At 42.0% G+C, this 16,839-nt stretch overlaps 1 protein-coding gene and 1 long non-coding RNA gene across 2 annotated transcripts in view; one reads left to right on the top strand and one right to left on the bottom strand.

Annotated features, from left to right (window-relative positions):
• LOC110255450 overlaps nt 3,207-16,839 on the bottom strand; it is an 18,042-nt gene continuing 4,409 nt past the window's right edge. Inside the window, exon 2 of the long non-coding RNA XR_002335704.1 lies at nt 3,207-3,349. This is a non-coding gene — a long non-coding RNA (uncharacterized LOC110255450). The remainder of the gene's footprint in view (nt 3,350-16,839) is intronic.
• LOC106504901 (olfactory receptor 6X1) lies at nt 11,236-12,622 on the top strand. The gene has a single exon (XM_013979509.2). It carries the CDS (start codon nt 11,415-11,417, stop codon nt 12,351-12,353), a length of 939 nt encoding a protein of 312 aa, XP_013834963.1. The 5' UTR covers nt 11,236-11,414; the 3' UTR covers nt 12,354-12,622.

Raw genomic sequence — 16,839 nt, 5'->3', positions numbered from 1 at the left:
AGAGATTATAACTCTGGGAAGCCTGAAAATGACAAACTACATGGTGGTTTAGAAGTAATCCTTGAGGAGTTCCCATCATGGCTCAGCAGTAAGGAACCTGACTAGTATCCATGAGGATGCAGGTTTGATCCCTGGCCTCACTCAGTGGGTTGAGGATCTGGTGTTGCCATGAGCTGTGATGTAGGTTGTAGATGTGGCTTGGATCTGGCATTGCTGTGGCTGTGGCATAGGCGACAGCTGCAGCTCCAATTCGACCCCTAGCCTGGGAACTTCCATATGCCACGGGTGTGGCCCCCCAAAAAAAAGAAAAGAAAGAAAGAAAAAGAAATAACCCTTGAATGAGAAACAGTTACTCGGGGTACAAATCATGGTCCAGCCACAAACTTGATCAATAGCTTCATGCAAGTCAATAAATTCCCATTTTTCACAGTTGCCTCAATTATAAAATAAGGTAGTTGTGTCTACTCTATCAGGGCTTCAGCAAATATGTAGCAGTGCTTCTCAGTGTCAGGGAAGGGAAAAATTGCCACCCCAACCCCTTTTGAATTCTCGTGGCTGCACTCATAGTAAAATTGGCACAAGACAGATGACCAGGAGAAAAACAAAAAAGTTTAATTCATGCACACAGAGGTCTCATAAATACAGGACCTGAGAAGTGGACAAAGGAGGCAGTTTTTATACTTTTTAGCCAGAGAAACAACAAATTTGAGAGAAATTGCTAAGAAACTTAGGTTTGAGTGCCTAATTAGTAAGAAATTTAAGCAAAATTTAGGCTTGGGAAAAAAATTTAGGCTTGGGTAATAAATTAGTTTGTTTTTTGTTTTTTTAAGTGACAAGATTTGTTTATACAGGCTTCTTAGCCCTGAATTATCTCTCTCGGGTGATAAGAATATCTTTCTACCTCCCATCATAGGAAGGGTACCTTTCTATGGGACATTTATTCCCTGAGTTCAGAGAGATAGTGTTCCTCTTGTATTAGCCATTTCTTAAAAGTAACTTTATTTCAAAATAATAAATATGCAATTGAGTCATATTTAAGGACGGCCAGCCCTGGGCCCCAATGTCAAATTTAATGTGCATACAAATTGTCTAAAGAAACAGTTAAAATTGCAGATTCTTATTTACTAGGTTTTGACTGGGGCCCAATGTTTTTTATTTCCAGTAAGCTCCTGTTAGAATCAATATAATGTACTTGCATACCACACTTTGTGTAGTAAGGTGCTAGAATTTGTCGCTCCAGTTTTCTTTGTAGGAGCAACCAAATAGGAAACAGCTAAGTGTCTGATTGCCCTTTTAAACTATAGGATGAAAGAGGCAAGTGAGTAGTGCAGAGATTGGGCCAGAAAATTTTACAAGAATCTAAGCACTATGCAAAAATACAAACAACTGAAACCAGGGTTTACCATGCAAATTGCATCAAATATCAAAGGATATGAGAGTTGCTGGGAGTTCCCTGGTGGCACAGAGGTTAAGGATTCAGCATTGTCACTGCTGTAGCTTGGGTTCAATCCCTGGCCCCTGGAACTTCCACATGCCATGGGTGAGGCCAAAAAACAAACAAACGAAAAGATATGAACCTCTCTAAGAACTTTTGAGTCAGTAAGGAGAAGCAACCCTAGGTAAATTTCATTTGTAAAATGAGTTATGCTGCTAAAGATAAAGAAATTGGCAAATTTATAGGCAACATCATACTAAACAGGGAAAGCTGGAAGCACTTCCACTAGGGTCAGGGAAAAGGTAAGGATGCCCACTCTCACCACTTTTATTCAACATCATATTAGCAGTCTTAGCCACAGCAATCAAATACAAAAACAAAATTATACTTCAAAAAACAAAGAATCAAACTCATAGAAAAAAAAAAAAAAAAAAAAAGCTCAAATTTGTGGTTGCCAGAGGCAGGGATTGGGATAGGGGAAATTGGATGAAGGTTGTCAAAAAGTAAAAACTTCAGAGTTCCCATTGTGGCTCAGCCCATTAGAACCTGACATAGTGTCCATGAGGATTCATGTTCAATCCCTGGCCTTATTCAGTGGGTTAAGGATCTGGCATTGCCACAAGATGCAGTGTAGTTCACAGATGTGGTTTGGATCTGGTGTTGCTCTGGCTGTGGTATAGGCCAGCAGCTGTAGCTCCAACTCAATCCCTAGCCTGGGAAATTCCATATGCCACAGGTGTGGCCCTAAAACAAAAAAAAAGTACAAACTTCCAGTTATAAGATTAAATAAGCACTAGGGATGCAATGCACAACATGATTAATATAATTACACTGCTATATGTTATATATATATATATATGAAAGTTAAGAGAATAAATCCTTGTGGAGCAGCGATTTAATGATCTGGTATTGTCACTGTAGCAGCTCAGGTAGCTGCTATGGCATGGGTCTGATCCCTGGCCCAGGAACTTCCACATGCCATGGGTATAGCCAAAAAATTAAAAAAAAAAATTTTTTTCTTTTTCTTGGATTTTGTATCTAAATGATATGATAGACATTCACTAAACTTTGTGGTAATCATTTAATGGTGTATGTAAATCTAATGGCTACTGACCTCCATCAGACAACACCTCTGATCTGGATTTCACCTTTGAGGTAGCTCCCCTAAACTGTAATACACAAGTTTGTTTCCTGAGAAACAGTTAATGCAGGCAGGCATGTTTGTAACTGGTCGTCCTATACCTGTCCAGCTCCTCATTCAGTCCAAAGTTTTTCACTGCCCTGGTTATTTCGTGGTTGAATTGTTGCTACATATTTCTGTCATGAGAGAGCAGGCAATGATTTTCTAAAGGCTCTGCAGGTAAAAAGCAAAGAGACTTTTAAAGTACTCTTCCCAGAGTTCTTGTTGTGGCTCAGTGGTTAAGGAATCTGACTAGCATCCATGAGGACCAAAGGTTCAATCCCTGACCTTGCTCAGTGGGTTGAGGATCCAGCATTGCCGTGAGCTGTGGTGTAGCTTGCAGACTCAGCTTGGATCCTGCATTGCTGTGGCTGTGGTATAGGTTGGCAGCTATAGCTCCAATTTGACCCTTGGCCTGGAAACCATATGCTGTGGGTGCAGCCCTAAAAAAAAAAAGCATCATCATCATAATAAAATAATGAAATTTAAAAAAATGTTCTTCCCATCTAGCCTCACAGGGCCTCCTCTTCCTGAACTAGGAGCCAAGTTGCAACTCTCCACCTTCTCCCAAGAAAAAAAGACAAGCTTCTGTTTCCATGGAGTTTTTCATGCATGATTTTTGTTGTTTCATGGTAATTGTTGTTAGATTTTGGAAACCATGCTTCCCTCTTGCTTCTTTAGTTTCTCCCAGATTTTTTTTCTGTGAGGGAGCCAGCAGCACATGTTGTTTCACCCTGTTGATAGAAACCAGAAGTCTCCAATGTTTATACTTATTAACCCAATCTCCATGGCAACATCTTTTCTAAGCCCTTCTCCACTTATTCCTAGTCCCTCCCACTAAGCAAAAACCAATAACCTAGAAAAAGAAGTGGAGCCAAAAGATAAGAAAGAGTAAAACAGTCAGAGATTTTCTTCAAAATTCTTGCTTGGTGATCCTTCCTTCTCATGGGCCCCAAGCTTATACAGAATATCACCTGCTTTTACAGACTGAATTGTGTCCCCTCAAAATTTATAAGTTGAGGACTTCAATGTGACTATTTTGAGATAGGGCCTTTAAGGAAGTAATTAAGGTTAACCAAGGTCATTAGAGAGAGACCTAATCCAACACAATCCATCTATAGAAGAGGAAGAAACACCAGACATGTACACAGAGGAAAGGTTACATGGGAAAAGCATAGGAGAAAATGACCAGGAGTTTCCACTGTGACTCAGTGAGTTAAGAACCCAACTAGTATCACTAGCATCCATGAGGATGTGGGTTTGATCCCTGGCCTCTCTCAGTGGGTTAAGGATCCAGCGTTCCCATGAACTATGGTATAGTTTGCAGATGTAGCTTGGATCTGGTGTTGCTGTGGCTGTGGTATAGGCCAGTAGCTGCAGCTCCAATTGGACCCCTAGCCTGAGAACTTCCATATGCCTTGGATTCAGCCCTAAAAAGATTTTTTTAAGGTGGGGGGGAGGGGAATAGCCTAAACATAGATAAAGAAAGCAAGTTAAACTACAGGTACCACCTCACCCTGGTCAGAATGGCCATCACTAATAAGTCCACAAATAACAAATACTAGAGAGGTTGTGGAGAAAAAGGAACCCTCCTACACTGTTGGTGAGAATGTAAATTGGTATAACCACTAAGGAAAACTGTATAGAGGTTCCTCAAAAAAACTAAATATAGAACTACCACATGATCCAGCAATCCCACTCCTGGGAATCTATCCAAACAAAATTATAATTCAAAAAGATATATATGCCTATATATTCACAGCAGCACTATTCACCATAGTCAAGACATGGAGACAACCTAAATGTCCATCAACAGATGAATGGATTAAGATGTTGTACACATACACAATGGAATATACTACTCAGCCATAAAAAAAAAAAAAATAGGGACTTCTCATCATGGTGTGTCAGAAACGAATCCGACTAGGAAACTTGAGGTTGCAGGTTCCCAGCCTCAATCAGTGGATCAAGGATCTGGCATTGCCGTGAGCTATGGTGTCGTGGCTCCAATCAGCGTTGCTGTAGTGTGGTGTAGGCCAGTAGGTATAGCTCCTATTTGACCCCTAGCCTGGGAACGTCCACATGCCACGAGTGCGGCCCTAAAAAGTAAAACAAAGAAAAAGGAGGTCCTATTGTGACTCAAGGGGTTAGGAATCCAACTGGTATCCATGAGGATGCTGGTTGGATATCTGGCCTCGCTCAGTGGGTCAGGGGCCCTAAGTTGCTGTGGCTGTGGTGTAGGCTGCCAGCAGTAGCTCCAATTCGACCTCTAGCCTGGGAACTTATAAAAAGCAAAAAAAAAAAAAAAAAAAAAAAAAAAAAAAAAAAAAAAAAAAAAGCAAGGAAGCAAAAAAAAAAAAAAGGAAAGAAAATGGGCCACAAAGGAACTTTTTGGCATGCCGAGAACATTCTAAATTTTAAGAAGTGGTGGTTACATGGGCATATACATTTGTCAAAATTCATTAAATGATAAATTTGAAAAAATTACATTTTGTTCTGTGTAAATTATAACTCATTAAAATTTATTTTGGGGGGTTACAATTCCAACCCTATTTTCCTGCTTCGCAGAGAGTCCCCCCGAACAACACACCATATCCATCAACTCTCTACATGATCCTCAATACTTTAGGGTCTTGTCTTCACTTATCACAGTAAGATAGTTCATAGGAAAATCAAATAGTTTTGTTACTCTTGCATTCCTGTATACCTGGCCATTTTTCACATTATCAATCAAAAATCCTACCCTTTATTCAATTCAGTTCATCAGAGGATACCACTGATTTCTCTTCTTGGAGAAATAGAGAAACTCAAGATCTAAAATTCATAACATAATTGCTTCTCAGACTTTGATTAATTATCTCAGGAGTGCAGGGATGACTGGCACCAATTAGAATTTAGAAAACTGCGAGTTTATGAATTAAGCATAAACTTTTAGCAAGACCTCCCTTTTCTCCTGAGAGTCTCTAGAGCACATCCATGGAGAGTAATATCCCAGAGGAATCAATGAAAATGTCCCAGTAACAAATCATTATTTTGAGACAAAAACTCTTGACCTAGACCAGGGTGAACTGATCTACTAATCACTTAGAATACAATTCTCCTAAACACTGCAGAAATCTTGCCATTTCTTGAAAGCTTCATGAACAGAATTCAATTGCATGACAGCACTTGCCTTAAATTCTAGGAAGAAAGATTCATTTTTCTAGTGCAAAAGAAGAAGGAGATTTTTCTGTTTCAATTAGTCTGCTTTTATAACCAGTCGCTCCTTTTCTTTCAGTCCACTCGTGGACAAGGACACACCTCAGGACGGAAGTGTTTCCCTGGGAATCATTAGTGCTGTGAGTATTGTGTGGCCACAGAGAGAGAATGAATACTATTTGGGGTAAAGCTTTGCTCTTCTCTAGAATGAATAGTTACAGTAGCTTTAATGCCTCAAAGTCTTGATATAAAGTCCAATAAGTGAATTTCAGTCTCATGTAAATAGTCATAATGATAACTTGGAACTTCCTAGATAAAAGCAGTCCTTTTTTGTTCTTTTTTCTGTCTTTTTAGGGCCGCACCCATGGCATATGGCAGTTCCCAGGCTAGGGGTCATCAAATCCAAGCTATAGCTGCTGGCCACAGCAACACAGCAACAGCAACACAGGATCTGAGGTGCGTCTGCAACCTACACTGCAGCTCATGGCAACACTGGATCATTAACCCACTGGGCAGGGTGGGGATCAAAATTGAATCCTCATGGATACTGATCAGGATCATTACTGCTGAGCCACAATGGGAACTCTAAAAGCAGTCTTAATTCACTGCATCTTACCCCAGATCATCAGTCCCCTCAGATGAATTTCAAACTGGTTGTCTAAATTCTCATCCCAGCTTAACACAGTTCCCCAAGTAGTGATCCCTGATGCACTTGCCTTGTGCAGCTTATAGTATATATTCTGGGTTTCCCTACTTAAAAGTTGAACACCACTGGGCATCTTCCTATTCACTACATGATCAAAGTCTTTTTAAAAATTGAACTTGGAGTTCCTGTGGTGGCGCAGCGGTTAACGAATCCGACTAGGAACCATGAGGTTGCGGGTTCGGTCCCTGCCCTTGCTCAGTGGGTTAATGATCCGGCGTTGCCGAGAGCTGTGGTGTAGGTTGCAGACGCGGCTCGGATCCCGCGTTGCTGTGGCTCTGGCGTAGGCCGGTGGCTACAGCTCCGATTCGACCCCTAGCCTGGGAACCTCCATATGCTGCAGGAGCGGCCCAAGAAATAGCAACAACAACAACAAAAAAGACAAAAGACAAAAAAAAAAAAAAAAAATTGAACTTGGCCTTTATCAATAATTAAAAAACAAAATGAGGAGTTTCTGTTGTTGCTCAGCAGGTTAAGAACCCAACACAGTGTCTGTGAGGATGCAGGTTCAATCCCTTGCCTTGTTCAGTGAGTTAAGGATCCGGTGTTGCCACAAGCTGCTGTGTAGGTCACAGATGTGGCTCAGATCTGGTGTTGCTTTGGCTATGCCATGGGCCAGCAGCTGAATCTCCAACTGACCCCTAGCCTGGAAACTTCCACATGCCACAGGTGTGTCCATAAAAAAAATAAAATAAAATCCAAAATGAAAGGGAGTTCCCGTTGTGGCACAGCAGAAACAAATCCAACTAGTAACCATGAGGTTGCAGGTTCAATCCCTGGCCTTTCTCAGTGGGTTAAGGATCCAGCGTTGCTGTGACCTGTGGTGCAGGTCACAGACGTGGCTTGGATCTGGGGTAGCTGTGGCTGTGGCATGGGCCAGCAGCTGTAGCTCCAACTGGAACCCCAGCCTGGGAACCTCCATATGCCTCAGATGCGGCCCTAAAAAAAGACAAAAGCCAAAAAAAAAAAAAAAAAAGAATAAGCAAACAAGGCAAAAGAAAATAAAAAACAAGACTTGGGACATACTGCCTTAACCTAAATCCAGAAAAGAAATATGTTAGTATTTTTCTATTTTTTTCCTTCTTTTGAGACTATGAAAAGATGAAGAAACATGTAGGATGCTTGATTGCAACAACATGGCTCAGAAGAAAATGGTTCAACTCCATCCCAAGCCATTGAGCACTAAGTGGGTTAAGAAAGCTATCTATACTCAGGGCAGTCTTGAGAGCTGGGAGAATAACTAGAACCCAGCAGGAAACACATATTCCTGACTGAGGAAAGATGGAGCAGAAAGGCTTGCATGCAGCAAAAATTAGATAAAGAAAATCTGGAAGATGGAGTTCTCTTGTGGTGAAGAGAGTTAAAGGTCTGGCATTATCACTGCAGAGGCTTGGCTACTGCTGTGGCAGGGGCTCCATCCCAGGTTTGGGAAATTCCACATGCCATGGGTGTGGCCAAAAAAAAAAAAAAAGAAAAGAAAAGCTGGAAGTGGCAGGAGACTCGGAGACAAATTATTCAGCAAACAGTCCCTGTTATAACACCTCTCCAGCATTTAAAATATATAGATAGTAACATTTTTAAAACCTATGCATATATCGGTTTATATAAACTTATAGGTAAAAGATAGAGTGTCAACAAACTTTCCACTTATATAAGCATTCAGAAAACATCTTTTGGGAATTTTCTTGTGGATCAGCATGTTAAGGATCCGGTGTTGTCACTGTAGTGGTCTGGGTCACTGCTGTGACACCAGTTCGATCCTTAGCCCAGGAAATTCCACATACCTTGGGTATGGCCAAAAACAAACAAACACAGAAGACATCTTTTGAATGCTTATTTTGTGCCAAGTTCTATGCTTAGGTCCTGCAGATACTATCCCTGCCCTCAAGGGCCTTAGAGTTTATGGAGGAAGCCAAATAAATCATAAATACAATTTTCTAAGTGTTTGTATATAGATAAGCACAAGGCATTATAGAAACAAATAAGAGTAGCACCTTTACTAGACTGGAGATGGGAAGTTAGAGAAGGCTTCCCACCAGGTGGCTCCTTAGCTGAAATGTAGATGTCAGACAGGACTTAGATAATGAAGATATTGGGGAGGGGTCTTCTAGACAAAAGGAACAGAATGAACGATGATTAGGAGACAAGAGAGAGGCTGGCACTTTCAGGGAACTGGAGCAGGGATCAGCAAATTGCTCCTGTAAAGGGCTTGATAATAAATATTTTAAGCTTTAGGGGCCATGTGATCTTGGTTTCAACTACTCAACTCTGCCATTGTGCACAGAAGCAGCCGCAGGCAATATGTAAATGAATTAGTGTGGTTCCAGTAAAACTTTCTTTACAAAAATTAGTGTGGGTCCAGTTGAACTTTCTTTACAAAACATTATACAGTTTGTCAAACTCTGAACCTGGGTCATTCAATAAGTATGGACCATAGATGGGAGAAAGAAAAAGGAAAAATGGCACAAGATCAGGCTGGAAGATGAGGTAGGTAAGGCCAAATCATCAGTAGCCTTGAATGTCATGCTAAGGAGTTTGGATGTTACCGTCAAGGTTCTGACCATGTCCCCTCTTAGGAGAGCTCAGTCAGCCACCACCTGTAGTCCCTTCCTCCATAAAGCATAGATAAATGTGTATGTGTGCTGAGGAGGAAGGCTGACATCATATTTTACACACACACACACACATTTGTCCCATGTTAAACTCCCTGACTCAGATTCTCCCTTCCAAAAACCACATGAATCCATCTTATAAACTGACTGACAGGAGGCCTGTCCCAGGTGATTAGTTTATGAGAAAGTGCCTGGACAAATCTGACTCCTGCTTCAGGCTGGATGCTCTGCTCTGCTCCATTTCAATTGCACCAACATAAATTGAATTCCTATGTGGAATGCATTTCCCCTCTATTCTCCATTCTCTTTTCCTATTGAATTCCTCTAGGGCTCAGCTTAGGCACCACCCTCTCTGGAAAACCTTCGTTAACCCCCATCTGGGCTGGGGAAGGAGTCTCTTCTGGCTGTTTCCAAAACAATCTGTGCACAACTCCACTTCTTCACTCACTGTGTTATGTTATCATTGTTGTATATGGCCTCTCTCCCAACTTAAATGACAAGCTCCTTGATCCCCTAGCAGGACTTGGAACATGGAAGCGCTCAACAAATAAATGCCACTGGTTAATAGGTCTAATTTCCCAAATTGTGGACTCTCTCTGTCCTGTTTAGAGGGACTAGGCACATGGCCAGCTATACTGGCCATTAGTACAAATTCAGATGCTTCCCTAACACTTGTAGTTTCATGGAAAAGACCTGGTGCTGGTGACATCATAGACTTTCCTGGTCTAGAGAAGAGATGGGATGAGGAGAAAGGACTTTTCTACCCTAAGTTCTCAGAGAATTCATGCTCTCTCAGATGGGGATAGAATTAAGCCCTCTATCAATCAACTTGTAACCTGCCTCTTTAAGCTAAATTTTCTGTTTGAACTTCATGTGATTCATTTCATAGCAATTTACCTAACCCACTGCCAAGAACCATATGAAAGAATATCCTCAATAAGAAAGGAAATAATTTTACTATTCTCTAGTGAATTTTAGTGGAACAGAAAGAAAGTGCTTAGCCTATGAATTTACATATACAGACAGGAATGCTTGCCTTGGTATAGAAAGATACTTAGTTACAAAGTAAGGTTTTGATAGGAAATACTTTCCAGGATTTCCAGCTTGTAATCCTTAGCATTTGCTAGCCTTTTCACTTTTTTTAGGTTTCTGTCTACAGATTTTTATCCAGTACACATTTATTTGGTTGTTCTATATATTAGGACCTGATTTAGTTGATCTTGGAATTTTGAATTAAAGTTTACTAAGATTCCCTACATGCCTAACAATTCTATTCATTTAATTTTAAATATCTTTTTAGTCTACTTTTAAAAAAACCCTGAGTTAGGAGTTCCCGTCATGGCACAGTGGAAACGAATCTGACTAGGAACCATGAAGTTGTGGATTCAATACCTGGCCTCACTCAGCGGGTTAAGGATCCAGCATTGCCATGAGCTGTGGTGTAGGTCATAGATGCTGCTTGGATCTGTCGTTGCTGTGGCTCTGGTGTAGGCCAGCAGCTATAGCTCCAATTAGACCCCTAGCCTGGGAACTTCCATATGCTGCAGGTGCGGCCCTGAAAAGACAAAAAAAAAAAAAGTCTGAATTAGAATTTGTAAGGGCTTCTTTAGAAAAACATCTATTATCTGAGTTGTATCTCCCTGCTAATAAAAACAGCAATGATTTTTAGTTATATAAATACATACACATGTGTGTGTGAATAAAATCAGCTCTCTTAAATATATTTGTGATATGTCACTGAGTGGGGGCCAGAGATCAAACCCTCATCCTCATGGAAACCTCGTCAGGTTTGTTTCCCTGTTCATGTCAAATGATCGTGTGGATTATGGACAGATAGCCATTCCACTCCCACTGCAATGATTATTCTCATAGGTGTAAGGGTGAAAAAGTACTTTTCCAGTCAAGTGTACTTAGTATTTTCAAAGTCCATTAAAAGCTGGTTTAGGAGGTCCCTTGTGGTGCAGCAGGTTGAGGATCCAGCGTTGTCACTGCAGCAACTCAGGTTGCTGCTTGTTGTGGGTTTGATCCCTGGCCTTGGAACTTTCACATGTCATGGTTGTAGCCAAAAAAAAAAAAAAAAAAAAAAAAAAGGCTGGTTTAGGCGGCAAAGAAACGAGCCAAATGATGAATAAGGAAGGAGTGTGTACGTACATGTAGGAGGTGGGGTGTCTGGAAGGACCTTGAATAGAAACAGAATCTTTTTTTTTTTTTTTGGTCTGAACTATATTTGAGTGTGAAATTTTAAGGAGCTGCTTTCTTGCCTGTCTTTCTAGAGTATCAGGGGACATGAGAAATGGCACTGCAATAACAGAGTTCATCCTCCTAGGCTTTCCTGGTATCCAAGGACTACAAGCCCCTCTGTTTATAGTCATCTTTTTCATCTACATATTAACCCTTGCAGGCAATGGGCTCATTATTGCCATTGTCTGGGCTGAGCCCAGGCTACGCATTCCCATGTACTTCTTTCTTTGCAACTTGTCCTTCCTGGAGATCTGGTATACTACCACAGTCCTCCCCAAACTGCTAGAAACTCTTTTGGTGGCAAGAACAGCAATCTGTACCCCCTGCTGCCTGCTGCAGGCCTTCTTCCACTTCTTCCTGGGCACCACTGAGTTCTTCATCCTCACCATCATGTCTTTTGACCGTTACCTGGCCATCTGCAAGCCCCTTCACTACCCCACCATCATGTCCAGCAAGCTCTGCCTGCAACTAGCCCTCAGCTCCTGGGTGGTTGGCTTCACCATTGTCTTTTGTCAGATGGTGCTGCTCATCCAACTACCATTCTGTGGCAACAATGTCATCAACCACTTCTATTGTGATGTTGGTCCCATCTTGAAAGCAGCCTGTACAGACACAAGCATTTTGGAGCTCCTGGGTCTCTTAGCAACCATCCTGGTGATCCCAGGATCACTCCTCTTCACTATAGTATCTTATATCTATATCCTGTCCACCATCCTACGGATTCCTTCAGCCACTGGCCGCCAGAAGGCTTTTTCTACCTGTGCCTCTCACCTGACCGTTGTCTCCCTGCTCTACGGAGCTGTTTTGTTCATGTACCTGAGACCCACGGCACACTCCTCCTTTAAGATGAATAAGGTGGTGTCGGTGCTGAATACTATTCTCACACCCCTTCTGAATCCCTTTATTTATACAATCAGAAACAAGGAGGTGAAAGGAGCCCTAAGGAAGGCAATGGTTTGCCCAAAGACTCATCATCCAGTGTAAAACATGCACGGCATGGAAATGAACTTAATGCAGATACAAAAATTAAATGGGAGCGAGGATTGTGCAGAAGATAAAGAGGTGAATGCATACAACAATGATTAGGGTCCTCTATAAGAACTTATTACCTATAAATGGACTGAGAGTCCTGCCTGAAGTGGAAAAGTGACTTAATTCTCCAACAGGGAAATCCCACAATACCTTCAGATGCATGAGGGAGAACTCAGGACTTTCTCAATTATAAGCTGAAAGTAGAAACCGCTAAAGTCAGAGACAACTCTGGGTTTTTTTTTTTTTTTGGTCTCTTGCCTTTTTAGGGCCGCACCCTTGGCATATGGAGGTTCCCAGAATAGGGGTCCAATTGGAGCTGAAGCCGTCAGGCTATGCCACAGCAACAGAGGATCTGAGCCGCATCTGCAACCTACACCAGATCTCAGGGCAACACTGGATCCTTAACCCACTGAGCAAGACCAGTGATCAAACCCACATCCTCATGGATACTAGTTGGGTTCGCTACCCTCTGAGCCATAACAGGAACTCCCAACTGCAACTTTTTTTAAAGAAAATGTAAGAAAGTCTGTCTTCCTCTTTGTCGAGAATAAGCCCCCTTTGCCTCATCTCCTTGTCAAAGACATAGGCCTTCCACACTCCTTTTTCTCAGTACTTAACTTTCTTCTTAGTAGAAGTCTCCTGAAGTCTTCTAATCAATTCTAATGGTCTTTCAAAGACGTTTGAGTTGAACCAGGTTTTTGTTTGATAATGTCTCAATAAGAAAACTATCTTGATATGATTCAAATTTTTAGATACACCTAAAGATGTTTATTTGCAGATAACACCAAAACCTGAGGGCCTCATGTGAAAATTCTCAGTTGGATTATGCCAGTTCCTATGCTTCAATCTAGGTAAGCCATGTATTTAGGAAGCCAATAGAAGTCTCAGAGCCAGTATAACTCTGAAGCCTTTCTTGCTGGAAAACTTGGCCCCAGGGTTACAGTAAGTTCAGAGCTTACATGTAGAGTTAGCATGTAAGATTCCTTGACCTTGTTCTGGGGGAAGACCACTGGCACAAAAAGTTTTTTAGAGAAAGATGTTGCAAGTAGGTCAGAGCTATAATAGTATTTGGTTTGTCCCTCTTGCAACAGCAATAAAAGACTATCATTTAAAGCCTATTAAAGTATGATTTCTTTCTTTCTCTCTCTCTCTTTTTTTTTTTTTTTTTTTTTTGCTTTTTAGGGCAGCACTAGAAGCATATGAGAGTTCCCGGACTAGGTGTTGAATCGGAGCTGCAGCTGCCAGCCTAAGCCACAGCCACAGCATTGAAGGATCTGAGTCACATCTGCAACCAACATCATAGCTCATGGCAACGCCAGATCCCCAACCCACTGAGTGAGGCCAGGGATTGTACCCACATCCTCATGGATACTAGTCAGATTCATTTCCCCTGTGCCACAATAGGAACTCCAGGATTATGGTGTACTTCTTTTAGTATTAAATTGAAAACTGCCAGGAGTTTCCTGGTGGCCTAGTGGGTTAAGGATCCAGGGTTGTCACTGCTTGGTCACTGCTGTAGTAGAAGTTCCCTGGCCTGGGAACTTCCGCAAGCTGTGGACCTGGCCAAAAAAGAAAAAAAAGAAAAGAAATTTCAAATGCAAAACAAAGTGTAGTGAGGTAAAAATGTAATTACCTGATTTTGTCTTAGAGGGGAGCTATCTTGGGGCTGGGCAGGGGAAATTGGTCATTTGAAGGCAAAGAGAAAAATCCAAAGTCCATGAATATTATCAAGATCCCTATCATCAATAAAATAGTTTAAATTGTCCTGAATGAGAAAAAATAAGGGTAATAGCTAGTACCTCTCAGAGAATAAAATGACAGAGAAAGAAAAGAGCCAAAAAAGATGGAATGCTAGCAGAAAAGCCTGTAAAAATTCTGGTAAAAAGCCTGGTAAAATTCTCCTAAGTTGGGGAGCATTATAAAAAGGAGAAGCTGGAATTCCCATCATTGTTCAGTGGTTAATGAACCCGACTAGTACCCATGAGGATGCGGTGTCAATCCCTGGCCTGGCTCAGTGGGTTAAGGACCCAGGGTTGCCTTGAGCTGTGGTGTTAGTCACAAACTCAGCTTGGCTCCTGCACTGCTGTGGCTGTGGTGTAGGCTGGCAGCTGTAGCTCCGATTTGGCCCCTAGCCTGGGAACTTCCATATGCCGCTGGTGCAGCCCTAAAAAGACAAAACAAAAACAAACAAAAAACCTATCTTCAGCTAAAAAGAAAGGAAATTGGAGTAATGGTTTGGGGCATCAAAGGGAGGAAAGCAATTCACAAGGAGATGGAAAAGCAAATGTTTTGTAAACATGTTTATGGGTCATGCAGAGACAGTGGTACCCAGGCCCTGCCAGATCTCACCACCACACCTAGCCTGTAATCTTTGCAAACACTGCAACAGAAACATCTCTGACCTGCACCCAGCCTAAACCCAGATTGGGACTTGAATCGACACAATGGGACTTACTGAGGCTCAGGTTCTTTGCATCTCAGCACAGAAGGAATTCAGCAAGAGACAAAGTAATGCGCAAGAAATAGATTTAAGATAGAATGCTTGTGAGGAAAATAAGCAGGCGGGTGAGGAGCCTCTGCCCCAGAGGATTAGGTGGACTACATTTCTATAATCCAAGGAAACTGGGGAGAGGGAAAGACTGCCTGCTTCCTCATTCTTTGAGTAGACGATAGGCTTACATCATTAGCTTCTCCTTCATATACGATAAGGGTGTTTAACCCTATGAGATCAAACTAGGACTGTCACGGCCGTTATTCAAATCAGTAGATGGAGAGTTCCCATCCTGGCTCAGTGGTTAACGAATCCCACTAGGAACCATGAGGTTTCGGGTTCGATCCCTGGCCTTGCTCAGTGGGTTAAGGATACGGCGTTGCCGTGAACTGTGGTGTAAGTCACAGACACGGCTTGGATCCTGCGTTGCTGTGGCTGTGGTGTAGGCCCTCAGCCACAGCTCCAATTAGACCCCTAGCCTGGGAACCTCCATATGCCACAGGTGCAGTCCTAAAAAGACAAAAGACAAAAAAAGAAAAAAAAATACACAAATCAGTAGATGGATGGTAACATATGCTAAAACGGTGAATCATCTCAGGTTTTCATATAATGAGGGTCTCCTTACTTTGGAATGTCATCTTTCCCTTAAATTCCTCTCCTTGTTCCTTAGGATCTTTATCTTGCTGAACTTGAATGCATACTTCATTTTCTATTTCACTTAATAACCTGGGACACATCTCGTGCTTTTACTTATGGTTTTATAGTTAAGCAAGGCTGCTTCACTCCACGAACTTCTGATGGCTTTCTGGAGCAATCATTAACTTACAGTGATCTTCCAAAGGTTCCTAGGTTTCCCTCTCTACCTATGGTCCCCTGACTGGAACTTCTATGACTACCTGGATAACTCTCCTACTCTATCCCTATCAATATCTCTGGTGATAGTGCTCTTCTGGGAACGGGTCCTTTATCTAAATTCCTTAGGCAGCCAAGGGGGAGATAAAAAGAAAGACTTCTTGAATCCTTGTTTCTTAAAAATAGTCAACCTGGGGAGTTCCTATTATGCCACAGTGGAAATGAATCCGACTAGTATCCACAGGATGCAGGTTCAATCCCTGGCCTCACTCAGCGGGTTGAGGATTCCGAGTTGCTGTGAGCTGTGGTGTAGATCACAGATGCGGCTCAGATCTGGTGTTGCTGTGGCTGTGGTGTAGGCCGGCAGCTGTAGCTCCGATTTGACTCCTAGCCTGGGAACCTCCATATGCCACAGGTACAGCCCTCAAAAGACAAAAAGCCAAAAAAAAAAAAAAAAAAAAAGTATGTAGTTCCCATCGAGGCTCAGTGGAAAAGAATCTGACTAGTACCCATGAGGATGCAGGTTTGATCCCTGGACTCCCTTAGTCGGTTGAGGATCTGTCATTGCTATGAGCTGTGGTGTAGGTCACAGACAAGGACTAGATCTGGTGTTGCTGTGGCTGTGTTGTAGGCCAGCGGCTACAGCTCTGATTCGACCCCTGGCCTGGGAACCTCCATATGGCTTGGGTGCGGCCCTAAAAAAAAAAAAAAAAAAAAGTGTATACATTTCTTGAAGTTCCTGGTGGCTCAGTAGGTTGAGGATCTGGCATTGTCACCACTGTGGCTCTGGCTACTGCTGTGGTGCAGGTTTTATCTGTCACCCCAGAACTTCTGCATGGTGTGTGGGCAGCCCAAAAAAAGAGAGCATATGTATTTCCCAGCATTTGTCCCCTAGTGACATGTGCACATATGCATGTAGAGTATGTTTATTTTAGAATTGTTCATGATAACAACAGTTGTAAATAACACATTATCACTAGGCAAATAGCTATTCAGATTGTGGAATGTTATGCAGAAACGTAGAAGGAAAAATGCAGAACTGTACTATGGGAAGAACTCCAACACCCTTTGCTGGGAGAAACTGGCTAACTGAGG

This window comes from Sus scrofa, chromosome 9 (assembly GCF_000003025.6).
Source record: "Sus scrofa isolate TJ Tabasco breed Duroc chromosome 9, Sscrofa11.1, whole genome shotgun sequence".
In the NCBI taxonomy this organism is placed as follows: domain Eukaryota; kingdom Metazoa; phylum Chordata; class Mammalia; order Artiodactyla; family Suidae; genus Sus; species Sus scrofa.
Note: the sequence above shows the minus strand (reverse complement) of the source record. Positions and strands in the feature narration are given on the sequence as shown.

Excerpts from the sequence above, each read along its gene's own strand:
- LOC106504901 (XM_013979509.2), top strand. The coding sequence starts at position 11,415 with ATGAGAAATGGCACTGCAATAACAGAGTTCATCCTCCTAGGCTTTCCT.